The following is an 18,174-nucleotide window of genomic DNA, read 5'->3' as shown; positions in this document are numbered from 1 at the left end:
GAGGGCAGCGGGAGATAGGTTAATGTTGAAATTACATTTTAATTTCAAAATGAAAAAACACGGAATCAAAATTAAAAAATAAATCCTGTAGTTGAGTTTAGCACAGCCCTTTTATTCAATAGTTTAAATGTACTTCAGCAGCAGACACAAGCACATTACCACTGAGTAAAATGCAAAGTTGAGGCAAAGTCTCTACCTTAGACTTGGGTAGTTTTTAATTCACTGTGCCTTACCTCACTGAGCTGGCTAGTTTTATGTCAACCTGACAGGCGCTAGAGTTATTTGGGAAGAGGGAATCTTAGTTGATAAAATGCCTCCACCAGGCTAACTCCTTGGCAACCCTGCAGTGTATTTTCTTCGTTAGTGAAGGATGTGGGCTGACCCACCTCTCTGTCAGTGGTGCCATCCCTGAGCTGGTAGTTCTGGATGCTCTAAGGGATTGGCTGAGCAAGCCAGTAGAAAGTACTTCCTCCCTGGATTCTCCTCCAGTTCTTGTCTCCAGCTTCCTGCCCTGTTTGAGCTCCTCCCTCAGTGATGGACTGTCAATGTGGAGCTGCAAGCCGAAATAAACTCTTTCCTGCAAGTTACTTTTGCTCATAATTTTTTGTCCTACCATTAGGTTCCCAAAGTAAGATGCCATTAAATAGTAAGTGAACTTTAGCCCTTGACGTAGGTAAGAGAAGACAACTGCATGAAAATACCCACATTCAATAATTAATATGCTGCTCATTATAAAATCTCTTAAATATAAAATAAATTTGATACTTTTGTAGTATGAAGCATTGAATCTAGGACCTCTATCGTGCTAGGCAAATGTTCCACCACTGAGTTCTAGCCCTAGGTTTCCTTTTGTGCTAAGTTAAGATCTCCTTTATTATCCAGACTGGCAATGACTGACTCTACATCCCAAATAGGTCTTGAACTTGTGCTTCGCCTACCTCAGCCTACTTTTCTGGGATTATGGATTGTGCTACCAGATCAAGACACAACAATATATGAATGAAGTTTTTATTCTCTTATAAAGTAAATAAGTAGCACTCCCTTTTCTTGATTCTCTCACATAACTGGAAAAAACAAACAAACAAACAGGAATCAGCCCTTTTCCTAAGAAATATAAAATATAAACCCTGAGATTCATGGAGATTCATTTCATGGAGACCTAACAGATCTTCTGGGATGTTCTCACCCTGTGGTCCTAGTGGGCTGTTTGCTCTAGAGTCGCTGTTTTTGTCAAATCTCACGCTTGATTCCTGCTAATAGACATATCAAATGTCCCTCTACCCTTCCAACTGTTGTCTTGGGCCCTCCTTGTTCCTGCTTCATGGCCTTTCTTCTGTATCGCTGTTCCAGTGTTGTTCTTGCTCATTGACCAGTCACAGTCAACACATGACTCCTCCCTGAGCCAGTTCAAAGCCCTGCTTCCCAATGTCTTCTCTTCCACCCCTCAGAGCACCTTGTTCCTTTCCTGTGGGTTTCTCTGGGACTTTTGGTTTTCTGTGCCTATTGGACAGATATCTCCCAAGATTTTCTATGTCTCTCCTATCATGTCTTTCTTGCCAATCACATCACAGTTGTGCCAACACAGCCTTAGCCTTCCTTGTGGCATGATGCTTGACGGGTGCTCCCTATGACTGTCTAAGAAATTCTGAAGAGCTCAGACTCCAAGAGGAGGCTGTCTATGTTAAAAATCTTGCTTACTAGCCAGCTACAGTACAGGATCCTTTCTGGGCTTTTGTTTCCTAACTTTTCAATTGCCAAAATAACTATGTAAGACTAAGTTGTTAGAAAATGAATGACTTAGCATATTACCTGCACTGCTTTCATCAGCGTGCAGCCCTCAAGGAACATAAACTAAAGAAAAAAAAAATAGAGCTAAAGCTTTAAACAAACCCTTCCAAACACAGTTCAGTATTATTTGATAATAGAACCAAAATTAAATAATTATTGGATTATGAATTTCAGTTATAATGAGAGTCGTGACATTTAAAAATCGCACTTATAATCTACATTCTATTAGGAAATAAATTAATTTGAAAAGGTCAATTTGTTGCAGGTAGACCACCTGATGTCAAGAAGACACAGATCTACCCTAGGATTTGGTCATTTTCCTAATCTGTCAGTCAAGGAATTAGAAGTTAATGTGAGTCAAATCAGCTGTATGGAATAGCAGCAGCAGAGCCCGCCACTCATGCCATGGAGTGTCCCCAGGACAACTAAGAGGATTATAGTCTGGTCAGGCTTTTATGTAAGCAGAGCCTGCTAAACTGGGGCTTTCCCCTGATTGTATCGCATGCTATTTGTATTGAAAAGAAACAAATGATGTGTCTTGCAAGTTTTATGTCAACTCTATACAAACTAGAGTCATCTGTGAAGAGGAACCTCATTTGAGATAATACCCAACCAGATTCTTGATTAATGATTGATGTGGGAGGGGCCAGCTCACTATACCAATGTCATCCTGGGGCTGGTAGTCCTGGGTACTCTAAGAAAGAAGGTTGAGTAAACCATGAGTAGCAAGCCAGTAAGCAGCACCCTTCATGTTGCTTCTGCTCTAGTTCCTGTCTCCAGGCTCCTACTTTGAGTTTCTGCTCCCATTTTCCTTAGCAATGGACCAAAATGCAGAACTGTAGAATGAAATAAACACTCTCCCCAATCCATTTGCTTTCGGTGATGGTGTTTTACCACAGCTATAGAAACCCTAAGACATGATGTAAACCTGCGGTTCCCCATCCCTTACCAACTCACCAAATAAAAGTTGGAATCATTTATAGTCTTTGGTTCTTGACTTACAGGGCACTATAAGACATACCTCTGCCCTGCCCTACCTGTGGGTCACTCCCTGTTCTATAGGCCACTGTCTCTGTCCCCTGCATTCCTCTGACAGTGCCTTCCTACCTGTCCCTGGATGTTGACAGGTAAAGTTTTTCCTCTGAGCCTTTAAGCATAATTGTCTTCTGCCTCCAAGTTTCCCAAATACTCACATTGATTGCCCTGTCATCTCCTTGAGTTGCTGGTTGAATGTTCCCTTTCCTGTGCACCCCTCACTGCCCACAGCCTTGGAGAACTTATCTCTGCTTCCCTATATTCTTGATGGCCCAGTGTTGTGTTCTTATCATGTCACATTGTATATTGATTTTATTTTCATTTTCTTTCTGTATCCTTGTAGCATATAAAGCATGAAATAAGCTACAAGGGAGGAGGAAGGTTTTTTGTGGCCAGAACTAGAGCACTGCATGCTAAAATTGCCAGCTGCCCAGTGATAATTCATCCATGTTTGTTAATCAAATAAATGAACAATTGAATCTGAGGCAGATTGTTCCCATCATGCAAACTTGGACTGCGGTGTTTGGTTTGTGTTTAAAACAGGAATTAAGATGTATCTTTCCCTGATTTTGTAGATGGGGAGGGATATTTTGAGAAAATAATATGTTATTTTAGTCAACTGTTGTGACCATCAGGAGTCCATGTCCCTTCAGGCTCTTTGTCAATGTCTAGGGACATCTTTAGTCTTCACAACAGCAGAGACAGACAAGTGCTACTGTCACCAAGACAAGCCAGGAATCTGCTGGGTACCCAAAAATGCACAGGAAATCCCCATTTAGCACACAAATGTCCTGACTCCAAATGTCAACAGCCTTAGGATTAGGTCATCCTCATGTAGCTACATGTCCTGTCTTAGATCTTCTGAGGAGGGACTGAAGGAGAAACAAAGGCACAGTGGTCTTGAGGGGCTGAAGTGAGTAAGCAAAGCCAGTATACAAAAGTTTTATGAACAAAGAGAAAAGATCAAGAGTTTCTAAACTCCTCAAGTATAGTCACAGGACTAGGAATAAATATATATATTTCAGATTTATCCATTAAAAAGTATAAAGGGGAAGAGGGAGGAAAGAGAGAGTGAATAGGGAGATACAGAAGGAGAGAGAGGAAGAGACAGGAAGGAGTGAGGCAGAGAGAGGAGAGAGAGGACAGAAAGGAGAGAAAAAGGAAACAGAGTTTGTGCACATACATGCACACTGAATTGTAAGGGATGATTTGGCTTTCTATCACCTCTCTTTAGACTTCGTTTGAAGTGTGTCCCATATTCCTGCTGCATGTATTCTTCCAGGAATATCTGACAAAGTTGTAATAAAAAAGGGGGGAATTCCCAATTGTCATCTCCTCTCCATGAGCACTGCTGTCTGCCACGGAGGGCTCAGAGCATTTGGCAGGGGCCGGCTGCAGCCGCCAGCAGCTGCTGCATGCATTTTCTTGGAGGAGCATCAGGGATATGAGAACTTAGGGAGAAATTAACCAAACGATGAAAAGCAGATGAAAAGATATTAAGAGGTACAGTGTTCCCCTCCCTGTAAACATTATGTGAGTAAGATGAAGCTTGTGGCTAGATCACAGAGCACACAACTCACCGAAATGTACAAATGGCTTAGTACAAATAACAGCTATGAAGGAAGAGATAAATGTTCATATTTTGGTGAAGCCATAATGACAGTACACCAATTGTACAAAGCCGAAATGCCTGCCTCTGTCCAGTTCATTGGACACATATTAATGTACAATCAATAGGGAAAATGTAGATGCTAATAATTAATTAATTAATTAATTAATGGGCAATTTGCTGGCCACTTCTCCCGCTTCACTCTTGTAAGCACTCTGGGGTGCTTTCTCTACTGTCTTTTATAACTATTTAGTCATTCAGGTTTTCATCTTTCCTGACCCTACCTAGATTATTGAAATCCTCTTGATTTTCCAAGGGAGTTCTTTTTTTTTCTACCACAAAGTATTTTATTTTAATATTTCAATATTCTAGAGCAGACATAACAGAGAGAAGTTGGGGGGAAATGGTCTTTAGGAAACGTGAGTATAGTGATCAACAATGAATCCTTAACAAAATGGGCATGGAAGAAGTAAGAAGAAATGCACGAGTGTTCCTCATTAACCTGTAGGAACTCTGACCGTTGAATTGGATTCCTCGAGGTCAGACAGAAAGTGCCAGTCTGAGGTGGAATGAGGTCTGAGAGGCAAAGATTGGCCAAAATGTCTGGTGATTGAATAGGTATTAAACCAACACACAGAAGGCTGTAACTCCTTATATCTAAAATATAAAGATAAATATTACTTTCCACAGAAGCTCCAAAACTGACAAATATTAAGTGAGTCTACACTATAGACACTCCAACTTAGAAATTGTTGATTAATGCAGAAGACTTACAGACAGCAAGGGGATGGCAACTTTCCCAAGAAAGTCCGGGGCCTTGTCTCCGTCCTCATCAAACACTGTCACTTCCAACACATCATGGATATCTTTAATAGGGCTGAAAGTGAAGAGATCAGGTATTATACACAAAAACACACGAGTGACGTTCGCTCCATGAAGATCTGAAAACACTTGCACTAATTAAGTCTGTGTGTCCTCGGAGTATAAAACTATCATTTAATTAAACTCCAAAAATTAAATCAAACTGACTGTATTCCCAGATCATCCATCATGGAAGATTCAGACGTGCACATGGTGAAAGAAGTTAACTTTCCTACTGTGGCATTTTCCACACATGTGTGCACTCAAGGGTGACACTTTTAAAGAATGAGAATGGAAGAAACAAAGAAAGAAAGAAAGAAAGAAAGAAAGAAAGAAAGAAAGAAAGAAAGAAGGAAAGAAAGAAAGAAGTAAAGACAGGTTGGAGATTTAGCTCAGTTGGAGAGCGCTTGCTTAGCAAGTACAAGGTCCTGGGTTCTTCCCTCAGCTCTGGGAGCAAAAAAGAAAGAAAAAAGGAAGGGAGGAAGGAAGGAAAGAAGGAAGGCAGGAAGGAAGGAAAGAAGGAAGGAAAGAAAGAATGAATAGAGAAGAAAAGAGAAGAGAGAAATTAGAGGGGAAAGGAACAGGGTTGCAAAGTTACTCTGAACTGAGAAAAGCAATAAATAAATAAATTAAATAAATAAATAAATCACCTTGAAAATTAAGAAAACAATATGATGGGCTATAGAGTGGTCAGAAGACTTAGTGTTCTTGCAGAGGACCAGATTCAGTTCCCAGCACCTACCCAGTAGCTCCCAAGTGCTTGTAACTCCAAATCTAGGGGATTCCAAACCCTTTTCTGGCTCCTGTGGTCTTGTGAATGCAAACGTGGTACACATAAGCCCATACTGGTGTATACACGTATAAAAAGAAATCATCAGCAAATAAATATTTTTAAAAATAGTTTTAAGAAAAATGTAGCAGGGGTTGGGGATTTAGCTCAGTGGTAGAGCGCTTGCCTAGGAAGCATATGCCCTGGGTTCGTCCCCAGCTCCAAAAAAAGAACCAAAAAAAAAAAAAAAAAAAAAAAAGAAAATTTAGCAAAAAATCACTATTTGCTGAAGTCAGTATAAGCCCATTTTAACTAAAACATAAGGTGTAAGCTACCAAAAGCCAAATCCACAGCTTTAAAAATACATTTTTCTTATACTGAACAGAATCCAACCACTATAGACAATAAAAATAGAGTCACAGCTATTGTCAGAACCGCTTGTATCTGGCAGTTTGCTGCTATGTCTCTAGCTGATCCACTTCCCTTAGACCTTCGTGGGACCGCCTAGGAACACCACCAATTACACTGGAGGCAAGCTAGACTTTCACTCACAAGCACAGACTAGGAGGTCAGTTTTGTGGGGGCGAGGTAACATTAACTCACCCAAAACCAATAGAGGTCTCCTCATCACAGTCACACATTGACATTTAAGGCAAAGTAGGAAACTAGATATACTCAGCTGCCTAAAAGCCCAAGTTTGATGAATCACATAGGGCAGGTCGAAGGAGACAGCCACTTCAATAGAAGAGAATATAAGAAGCCTTTGGGGGTCTTTAAAGATTTGTGGATAATCTGTATTTTCCAAAAGACTCTGGCAGACTACAAACCTCCATGCATTTAAGATAGTATCATAACATGTAAGTGCTTAGAATTTAAGACAGGGCTCCATTTGTAACTTTTCTTAACCCAGAAATAGATTAGTCTGGACATCTAGAAGCTCCCATCTATCTGCAGATTAATTTAGTCACTAAAAGATCTACTTTATAAATGTCTCCTAACAGTCCCTTACAGTTCCAAATGGTCTCTTCTATTATTAAGCCGTACTATAAAATGAAAGGATAAAAGGTTTTTGGAAGAAAAAAAACAATAAAATTTGCTCTTTGCACATAAAAATGGGTAGAAAGTTCCCCTCAAGAGCCCCCAGCCTGCCCCATCCACATCGGAGATAATTGCTCTGTAACTTAAAGCTGCTCCAAGGATCCAGGGCACGCACACTTACAATGTAAAAAAACTTTGTTCCTCAGGATTGAGGTTTTTGTAATGGTATGTGTCTGAAGTCGGGTCATTGCCTAACCCAACAGGCAGAAAGGATCGAAGAGAAATCACAGACACCATCAAAGACAAACGTATCCCCCAAAGAGACACTGCAAATTGAGCGAAAAGCTCTGTGCTTTCACAATGAAACTGTGAAAGGAGAGAGAAAAGGCAGAGGGAGGGGAAACAGCTCTCCCAGCAGGCTTGCTGGATCCACATTTGAGAATTCAGGAAGGTAGGAAAGCCCAGGAATGTCCAGCCTTTAAGTTATTGAGGGATCCACACTGATGAACGAGATGAATTGTCGCGCTGAGGACCAAGGATCACAATTCTCACAGAAGGGGGCACTGGGTCTTCCCGTAGAAAAGTAGTCCTCACTTCCCTGTTTGTCTTTAAAATGAACTCAACAGCAAAATAAAATAACCCAATTAAAAAACAGTGAAAGACTTTAAAAGGCATACAAAGCACCATGTGAAAACTTATTTGACATCGCTCATCTTCAGAAAAAGGTTAATCAAAGCCACAGCGATATATCATCTAACCTCAGTTACAACGCCTATTACCAAACAGGCAACAGTAGGGTTAGAGATGTACTCAGTGGGAGAGCACCTACCACATGGAAGGCTCTGTGTTTGATTTACCATAGTTTAAGAAAACAGAGACAAAGATGAGAATAACAAAGACCATACATATCTGAGGAAAAGGAAGTCTTAGGCACTATTAGTGGGATGATCAGTTAGTAAAGCCAGTATGGAAAAACATGGTTGCTTTAACAGTTATACATAGATAGCAATTCCACTTTCATTTATATAATCTGAGGGAAATGGTTTCAGCCTCTAGAGTGTTGTGTGTATCACAGTGCTCCTTACAGTGGCCAAAGATGAAGGCAACATAGGTGTCCATCACTTGACATATAGACAACAGAATTCTACCGAGGTGTAAAGAGGACTCAAATATAAAGAAGGTTAAATCATGTCATTTGCAGTAACACAGATGAGCCTATAGGGCAATGTGTTATGAAGTCACAGAAAAACAGATGCTGCAAAGTCTCACACACATACAGTACAGGCAGAATTAAGTAGACTTGGAGCTGGAGAGCTGGCTCATCAGTTACGAGCATTAGCTACTTTTGCAAAGGACCCTAGTTCAATCCTCAGTGCCATGGCAGCTTACAACCATATCCAGTTCCAGGATATCTAATGCCATCTTCTGGCCTACACAGGTACCAGGCAAGCAGGTGGTGCAAAGACATATTGCAGGGCGAGAAAAAAATATATATATATATATATATATATATACACATACATACATACATACCAGGCAGAAGCACAGTGAACGAGTAGTTACAAGATGCTAGAGAAGGAAAATGAAGGGGTAGATAAGGAGATTTATGCACAAGTGCAAGGCTACGATTGGATCAGAGGGATGAATGCTGGTGTTCTCTTGTACGATATGGTGACTATAGCTAATAAAACTACATAAATCCTTTTGAAAGAGCTAGTGGAAAGGATTTGGGATCCTCTTATCCAAAGCAGTACTGCCGTATGAAGTAGAAGGCATGGAACATATGCTGAGTAATTTAGGGCACTACGATCAAAACAAAAACAGAAACACCACTCTGTGACACTGAGAACATATGCCAGTGAAAAGCAATGTATTAAACATTGAACACTGTTACCTCTCTAAACTTTCTTTAGGTTAATACAGATAATATCTCTCCTATTCTTTGAGACCAATGAAAATATTGACTTCCATGAGGTTGTGAAAGGACATACAAAGAAATATGTAGAACTAAACCTCTGCCCTGAGTGAATAAATAGGCATGACCTACATTTTCATAGGTGACTGTGTATGCTAAAGTATGTGATGCTATGAAAAATAAAAAATATTTTAGTAAGTAAGGTTAGAGCTTATTTTTCACTTAGAAATTTTACCCCACAGGGTTTGAAGTCACGAAGACCTGAGATTTGGTCACAAGAACTCATAAAAACGTGGACAAAACAGGATACAGAGGCTAGAGGAGCCCTGGAAGGTTTTGGGCCACTGAACTATATAGTGAAAAAAAACATACAGAGACACACACATACAATACACACAACACATGCACATACACATACACACAAACAATACAGCCACAATACACACAATATATACAGACACATACACACGGACACACAAACAATACACAGTCACACAGGGACACCCAACACGGAGAGACACAGACAGACATACAGACACAACACACATGCAGACACACACACAGGTACACACAACACACACACACACACACAGAAACACAGAGATACATACAACACACAGTCATATAGACACACGTGACACATGCAAACACACACAGTACAGTCACACAGGAACATACAACACACACAGATACACACACAAAGTCTAAAACAACGTGGAAGGTGACGACTAACACTTGGCATTGTCTTGTGACTTTCATACACCAGTGTGGCATGTGGGTGTACTTATACATAGATAGGCAGGTCATACGGGAACAGGCACATGCACATGTGCATGCCCCCAAAATTAACTCACTTTTTCTCACATCTCACCTTCCCTTTTTTCACCCCATCTCCCACTATCTTCCAAATGCACACACATAATATGCAAGGACACCTCCAATCCAAAATCAGCTTGGCAGTCTCCAAGTAAAACCCTATTACCTTCCATTGGGCTTGGAGGGGAAGCTTAGGATTTAATTTGTCAGGGGAAGACAGACAGACTACAGAGTATCCATATGACATTAGAAGGGCACTCAGGGCTTAAATACAGACGTCCATCTAAGAAGTAGGCAGAGCTTACCAAAGAGCATGCTTAGGCCTCCTGATCTCTTAGCCAACCTTCAAGTTGCTGAACTTACATTAATTCTCTTAATAAATAACCAGGAATGCTAAGGACCTGGATATTCATATAGAGTTTAACTTGTCCCAGAGCTTGCACATGGGTAAGATTAAAACTTTAAAAAAAAAAAAGGATAAAATGTAGAAGGGTGGGTAAGGGTTAATAGTATACAGGAGACCCCCATTGCACTGATTCATGGCCTGGAAACTCAGGAGCCTAGAAGCTTCTGAAAGCCAATTCCATATCCCATTGCCCGTACACCGATGGAGTCATGGGTATAAATGGAAGAAATAGGGTGCCCAGCTGTGAACAATGGGAAAATCCTGATCCCTTTCACAGAAATGTAGTAAATTAATATCATAGCCCTCTGATTCCTGAGAAACCAATGTAGAAAACCAGGCTAAAACAATGCATACACTGTGGACCAAAAGCACACAGGCTGTAGATGATTAGACAGTGATAACATTCCCAATCATTGCACACATGCGACAGATGACTTTCTCCCAGAGTAAAGCCTGGATTGCCTCTGATTTCCTGGGATCCTGGCCTGGAGAAGCCATTCTTGTCCCCAAACCCTGACTGCAGCTATTCCTGTTAACAATTCTGGCTTTTAGAATGCCGTGAATGAATGTGTCTTCAGCCTGTTCTCTAAGCATGTGCTGCGAGACATCCCAAACATGGAAGGTGCAGGCCCAATGGCAAGGATGCAGAAACCCACCAGTACACAGTCCCGTTAACTTCCGGTCAGCTTCCCCTGGCAAAGTCTTCTAGAGAAGAAGTACAAGAGGAACCTGTTGTGGCAGAAAGGAGGGCCCGTCCTCAGCACGGACTGTGAGGAAAACACCGGCTCTGACCGCAATACCCAGGAGCAGCAGCAGACCCCCCTCCCCAGCCTGAGCTGGAACAGCTACGAGCTACTTAACCGTTTGTCAGACTATTAGTAGGTGTCAGCACTGCTCCTCCAGAGACAGCAGCATGACACGCCATCAGCAGTGGCTCTGGGGAAAGCACCTGACACTTTTAATGAAAGCCCTGGGGTTGGTACACAGCAGGGCAGAGACAGTGCAGTCCTGCAGAGGCACAGGTGGGCTCGAGCTGTGCCCAGCTCTCCTGAGCAGGCCCGTGCCTAGCTGTCCTAGCTAATGAGGAGCACGCTCTTCTCCAGAACCCAGAAACTTCAGTGACGTGTCTCCGAGGAGCCTACTGCACCAACTCTCTGAAGATAATTCCGTCAAAGCTCATTAAAATGCTGCATTTATTAATATTATGGCATAAGCAGGCAGAGGGAAGAGGAAACAAAGACATGACTGTTGCTTATAGAGTAATTTGTAGACACTGTGGAGATTAGTTTCTTTTTCTTACGAGGTTTCGTAGAAACGGATTCCCCAAGATTTAAATGATGAATATTTGTATGGAGGACAATGTTCTGTCATAAAATTTGACCATCCAACCGCTTCCCAATGATACTAAAGAATAATGGCAGGCCAACTGAAAATGTGGACATCCTTGAGAGCATTTTACTGCACCCATTTTGCTGTCAAGCTTCTAGACTACCTCTAGTATAAGCAGATGCATATCATCCTGACACACGACTTTAGTGGTTCAGGTTCCCCTCAATAGCTCTTAAATTTAATTTTTACTTATATTCCTTAAACAGCAAGTAACAATTTTGCATTTTGATAGTTTAACCTTTATTTGGATGCACCCGATGTCATATATTGGTACTCTGGAAGTGATATCAGTCATTGGAACACTATTTCCTGAACTTCTAGTCTATTCTTAACACTGACAAAGACAGACACACAAAGCTCACCCAAGCCTCTACCTGGAAGGGTCCTCCCCAAAGGAAGGAATGGATCCTTCCTGAGGAGTTGTGGACAAATTCATCAGGAAGGTGTTAATTTACACACACATACAGTTGGCCTATCCTACCTAATGGTTCTAACAAGCATGAATTATATGATATATAATTATTCTTATGAGAGCTTCACCTGTCTCAATAGAGATAATTCCGTTACCATTTATACCTTCCTCCCATTCATGATTAGTTATGTAATGCATATGGGAGAATGTGTAGCATAGTTTTATAAAATTTACACATTTTATACAAGGGAGTTGATCATCCTTAGATCCTGGTGTTAGAGGAGTCCTGGAATTAACTGTTCACACGTGTCAAGGAGCAACTGTGAACAGGTATACAGTGGTAACCAGGACATGTAAGGTCTGGCTTAAATGTCAGGACCAATAATCTTCATGGGATTTATTTTACCCACCCAGCAGCCTGAGCAGCCATGTATGGATGGCTCAAAACAAGGGGCGAAGCCAGGCAAGAGGACTCTGGAGATGGATAATTACTGAGGCACAGTGAGAGCTGGGACGGACGGGCAGGAACATACACACTTCAGACTGTGTCTCTAGAAACTGTTTTCCTGCTTCATTTCCATTAGTTTGTAAACCTTATTATCAAACACTGAAACAAATTTTAATTGCATTTTCTGAAAATCTCTAGTGTCCAACAATTGCCCCCCTATAATTTGTCCTGATTTACCGTCTATTCATCAACTCTTCAGCAAGGTGGGTTCTCAGTTCCACCACGCACCTCACCATGTTATCCTTCCTGTCTAGATCCCACAGGTGCAGGGTTCGTGTCCACCTTTCATGGGGAACAACTGTCTTACCAATACCCTGACAACTGTTCACCATCCTGTGTCTAACTCAAACATAAACTGTTCATGGAACTCCTCTTATCTCCAGGGAGGCCCCCAAACTCCATAGCCATTAGTTTAGGTTTTATAATGCCTCCTGTATATAACATATCTGCTTGTTGATTGGACAGACATCTTTAACATCCACAGTCTGAAATCTCTAGCACCAGCGCCTCAGAGGAAAACAATGATCTCCAGCCTCTGGCCTTTACACATAAACCCTGCATTTCAAGTAGGTCAAAGACTCCTCGAGGAAAAAGTATGGCTTCCTCAGCACTATACAGACAAAGGTCACTTTGCTTTGCTGTACCAGTGATCTAGAACAAGCCAAGGCCACACTGGTACCACGAGGTTAGCAAAGGACAAGGACCTTATTTTTCTAAAAAGACATTCAGGAAGCTTCTGGGAGTTTAGTATTCCTACACACCCATGGAACAACTAAGGACTGTGAAGGAAGTCATTTTTCCTTTAATCTCACTTCCATGCTACCCAAGTTCCAAAACCTAGCAGCATCCTCTGCACTTTGCTTCTATTACTCCATGTCTACTACAGAAGCCCTGCAGAAGCCCTGCTCCCCGCAGCCAGAATACAACTTTGCGAGTTCACCTCAGGTCACGCCATTTCTCTCTCCTTAATTATTCAATTTTCTTTCTCTGACTTCCAAATGATCCAGCAGCCTCAATCTGGCAAAGTTCCCCCTGGGATCTATTTTCTGGTCTCACTTGGTCTCTTCCACCCTCAATAGACCTCCACAGGCTTGGAGTGGGGAAATGCTCTCGGCCCTTCTTTCTGCTTGCCAGCTCCTTTTCAGCTCTGCACCTTAATCTAACACATCACCTTCTACAGGGCACTGTTGGGTGTTCTCCAGTGAGGTTCAGCACTGACCTCAGCAGCAAAATGATAACCCAATGGCTGTTGCAGAGGGTGGGAACCTGTTTCTATCCCCACCATATTATCAGGACCTCATAGGGGCTCACACAGAAGTACCCACTTAAATAAATTAGAATGTACTATGATCCTGCCTCTAAAACCTGAGTGACTTACACTATCTCATGGGATGCTACACATGAGCAGGGCTCACTGACACTGTGACACCATTGAGTTACAACTGGCAAATCTACATCCTCCCAAACTTTATTTCAACCAGAGTCCACATTCTTTGGCAGACAGTTAAAACGGACAGGCTGCCAAAGGCAGACTTACATAGTTTTTAATGTGTTTTTCAAAAGTCCTCGATTTTGGTTCAGCTGTCCAGAAGGATCTCATGAAAATTAAAAGCATTCAATCACTATCACGGAGCTTCTAGAAATTCCAACTATAGTCGTCCCCCCTGAAAATAGAGCATCCTTAAGAGGAAAAGTATTGCTATGGATACAGATCCCAGAAACTGACAATAAAAATAAACCATAAAATGGGCATGTTGGTTAAAATTCCCAGGGAACAATAACTACAGGCGTGCTCTTCTGATACAAGTGGATTTAAAAAAAAACGTAAACATAAGAAAACAAGAACTGTACTGTTATGATTTACAAAAATGCTTCAAAAGTCAGTATTACAACATATGACTGGAAGATTTCTACTCTGTACTGTGAGGTTTTAATGTGGTGTTTTAGTCAACAGTTTTCTAGGGGGAAAGTGTTTTGATACATAATAAAAATTTGATGAACCAACAAATGTGTTTTTTAGAGATAAAATGATTATCCCAGATTATCAAAGTGTGAAACACAGGTGTCTGACAGCTTAGTACAGGAACTTCCTTACTGTGGAACTTTTTTATTTTCATTTTTACCAGATAATAAATACAGAAATAACCAAAACAAAGCATCCTAGAAGGTAACTGTCCATTTCTAAAAGTGATTAGAATGCTTTATAACGCCAGGATTACTTAAAATTAAGGATGGGTATAAACCCAAAGACTATACATGGACTGACCCTGGACTCTGACCTCATAGGTAGCAATGAATATCCTAGTAAGAGCACCAGTGGAAGGGGGAAGCCCTGGGTCCTGCTAAGACTGAACCCCCAGTGAACTAGACTGTTGGGGAGAGGGAAGCAAGGGGGGGAGGGTTGGGAGGGGAACTTCCATAAGGAAGGGGAGGGGGGAGGGGAGGGGGATGTTTGCCCGGAAACCGGGAAAGGGAATAACACTCGAAATGTATATAAAAAATACTCAAGTTAATAACAATAAAAAAAATATATAAAAAAAAAGGATGGGTATAAACAATAGGTTAAGAAGACAGAGTGACAGAGTTTGACATTTCCCATAGCCAGCTACATACTAATTAAATGTAATAAAGGATGGGAAATATTATTAACTGAATATGAAATACATAGCAAGCATGTTCATTTAGGTTTTAATTTAATCCTAAAAATACTCACGAGACTGTGAAGATTCACAGTGGACCCAAGGCCAGTAGTGTGAGAACCAAATAACATCTAGCGGTCTTTCTCTATAAATCCCATTCAATAATGATGATGATGATGACGACGACAATAATAATAATAATAATAATAATAATAATAATAATAATGGCTTCAATGAGGAGCAATAACCACAAAAATCAAGAGAAAAATCCATTGCATTGATTATCATAATCAATAAATAAATCAATGAACTGTGCAGGTTTGCCCAGGCAGGTGGTTTAGGCCATTAACCTGCATACACTTGGTTAATGCACAGAGTGTCTTAACAAAGTAACAGGAGCACACCAGGTCATGTTGGATGTGCCAAGAGCTCCTCCTAATGGCATAACCAAGGAACTAGCAAACTGGGTGCCCCTCCCTGATTCAACAGGCTCCTTCCTGACACACACGACACACCCCAGTCTCCTGCATCTGGAATTTTGCAGTGGAGGAGGAGGGCACATAAAGACCCAGCTGCACCCGAAGATCCTAAGTTCCTCGGGGTTCTAACCACTTAGGGAAGACATTGGGTGGTCAAGTGTTAAAAGTCACCACAGTGCTAACATGCTGACTTTGCTCTGCTTGAGTAGAACTTCACAAACCTGTGGGGGAGGCAAACTATGTTCCCGGAAAAGCAGAAGTGGCATGGAATTAAATACACATCTGAATCCTAGAACTGCATCGGGTCGTGACACTGGCCCTAACCCGCTTATTCATCAAAAAAGGCTATCCCATAACAACTTGCTTCTCTTGCTCAAAGACATGTTGTCCTTCCCACTCCTCTGACAGATACACTTGGAGATTATTTAATTTGGCAGATATAGTTGGAAACCTTTTGTGGCCCGTGGCTGGTTTTTATGACAGAATATGTTCAAATCACTCAAGAATAAAGTAAAATTCTCCGGGAGGTTGCTAAAGGGCAAGCGGATGCCAACACTGGGTAAAAATAGTAATTCCAGGTCTGGGTCCTCCATCGCCTCCTGTAAAGCCCCAGATGCACAGCTCAGCACAAGGACAGGACTGTACAGCAGAGAGAGAGAAAGCACAGCATAGTGCGGTCCACACTGTATCATCCCGCGATGCACAGCACCATTCTGCTCGCCTCTCAGTACAGAATGCTCATTCTTGCAAAGAAAGACCTCCCGAGTTTCTTCCTTCTCTAGCTTAGAATACGATTGATGGGTTAACCCAGTGCCATCCACATGGTCGGAGTACAAAGAACCAGGCATGGAGAGATAAAAATATATTACTAGGGAACTTTTTTAAAATAAGTAAATTCAGGAAGAGGATGCTTAATTAACAGAAGGTTAGCTGTATATGAGAGAGGAGCCAGGACTAAATGCTGAATCTATCTGTGCTAGACAAAGATTACCCATGACGGTTTCTAAACTGATTTGTTGAACTGACTCCTCAGGTTACACCACCCCACAATCATACTGACTATGTGGGTTGAGCACGCAGGACTGCATGCTCTCTACTCTCCACCACTGGCCTCTCTCTAATATAAGAAAAGTGTTCTTTTGTATTAATCATTTTATTTGTTTACATTCAAATAGCATCCTCTTCCCAGTTACACCTCCACAAAGCCCCCATCCCATCCACAGTCTCCCCACTCCCCTTTGCCTCTATGAGGGTGCTCCTTCACCCACTCACCACTCCTGCCCCATCCCTCTAGCATCCTCCTTTGCTGGGGCATCAAGCCTCCTTCCCCTCCCATTGATGTCAGATAAGACCATCCTCTACTACAGATGTATCTGGAGTCCTGGCTCCCTCCATGTATACTCTTTGGTTGGTAGATTATTCCTGGGAGCTCTGGGTGGTCCAGTTAGTTGATAGTGTTCTGGCTGGAAAACGCTTCAGTTCTCAAATGCTTTTCTATTGACATACTCCATGCTTTATGATCTTCACATAGTCTATGAGATGCATTTTGCATGATTCCTGAACTTTTCCCAGCATTCGATATGCCCCAAACAGGTGAGAACATATAACACACCAGTTTCCATTGGGTCTTCCACCATACCTAGAAATGTGGGTCCTTCATTATTTCAGTTTTGTCCAGGAAAAAAGCAGTGGGGGCAAGGGTCCCTCTACCACTCTCTTTTAAGTCATTAGTTTATGGGTTTAAATTTTTTCCCCAAAAAGCTGAGTAAACTATGTTTGCCTTATAAAACATTACACATAGCTCTGTTCGCCTGGAGTAGAAAATGCAGTGCGCTGTTTGTTTCGTAACTCAAGGCCGTGGCCTTGTTACTAGACAAGTAAGGACATCAGACTACATAGCCTGATGCTGTAAAGCACTAGGCTTCCCTAGCCTCACAGAATTTGTGATATAAGATTATAAGCATATCCAACAGGCTCCTTATTAGAAGAGCTGTTTATAGATGTTCAGAGGTAATGTTAGCATAGACCTCAAGGGGTTACAAACAATTTTCACCATTTTTTAAGAGAAAGGATCTAAGACAGATGACTGTCTCACTGTTAGAACACATGGTCTCCCTGTGTAACCCAGGCTGGCTTCAAATTTGCTGTATTCTGCTCCCTTCTTCTCAGTCTCCTGAGGATGGATATTTTTAGGTATGTTCCAACATGCATGGCTTTCAATACGCACGTATTTAAATCTTGTCTCTCTGATACGGGGTCTCCTGGAATCCATGCTTGCCTTGAACTGTCTGTCTAGTGAAGAGCGGCATGAGGCCTCTCATCCTGCAGTCCTCACCTGCCCAGTGCTGGGATTACTGGCTTGCACCTCCACAGCTGGTTTAGGCAGTGCTGAAGCCTGAGCCCAGAGCTTCATGCAAATTAGGCCCCGAGCTACATCCCCAGCTGTCTTCACTTATGTACAAAGAAAGTTCAACAACTCAAAGATAAATAATAAATAAATAAATAAATAC

General features: G+C 41.6%; 1 protein-coding gene across 1 annotated transcript in view; it reads right to left on the bottom strand.

Annotated features, from left to right (window-relative positions):
- Mctp2 (multiple C2 and transmembrane domain containing 2) overlaps positions 1-18,174 on the bottom strand; it is a 227,462-nt gene that overhangs the window by 102,570 nt on the left and 106,718 nt on the right. Inside the window, 3 exon segments of the mRNA XM_032893415.1 lie at positions 5,207-5,309; positions 7,282-7,324; positions 7,327-7,376. Of these exon segments, the coding sequence (XP_032749306.1) occupies positions 5,207-5,309; positions 7,282-7,324; positions 7,327-7,376 (196 nt within the window).

Source organism: Rattus rattus, chromosome 2, assembly GCF_011064425.1.
Source record: "Rattus rattus isolate New Zealand chromosome 2, Rrattus_CSIRO_v1, whole genome shotgun sequence".
NCBI classification, from domain to species: Eukaryota; Metazoa; Chordata; class Mammalia; order Rodentia; family Muridae; genus Rattus; species Rattus rattus.
Note: the sequence above shows the minus strand (reverse complement) of the source record. Positions and strands in the feature narration are given on the sequence as shown.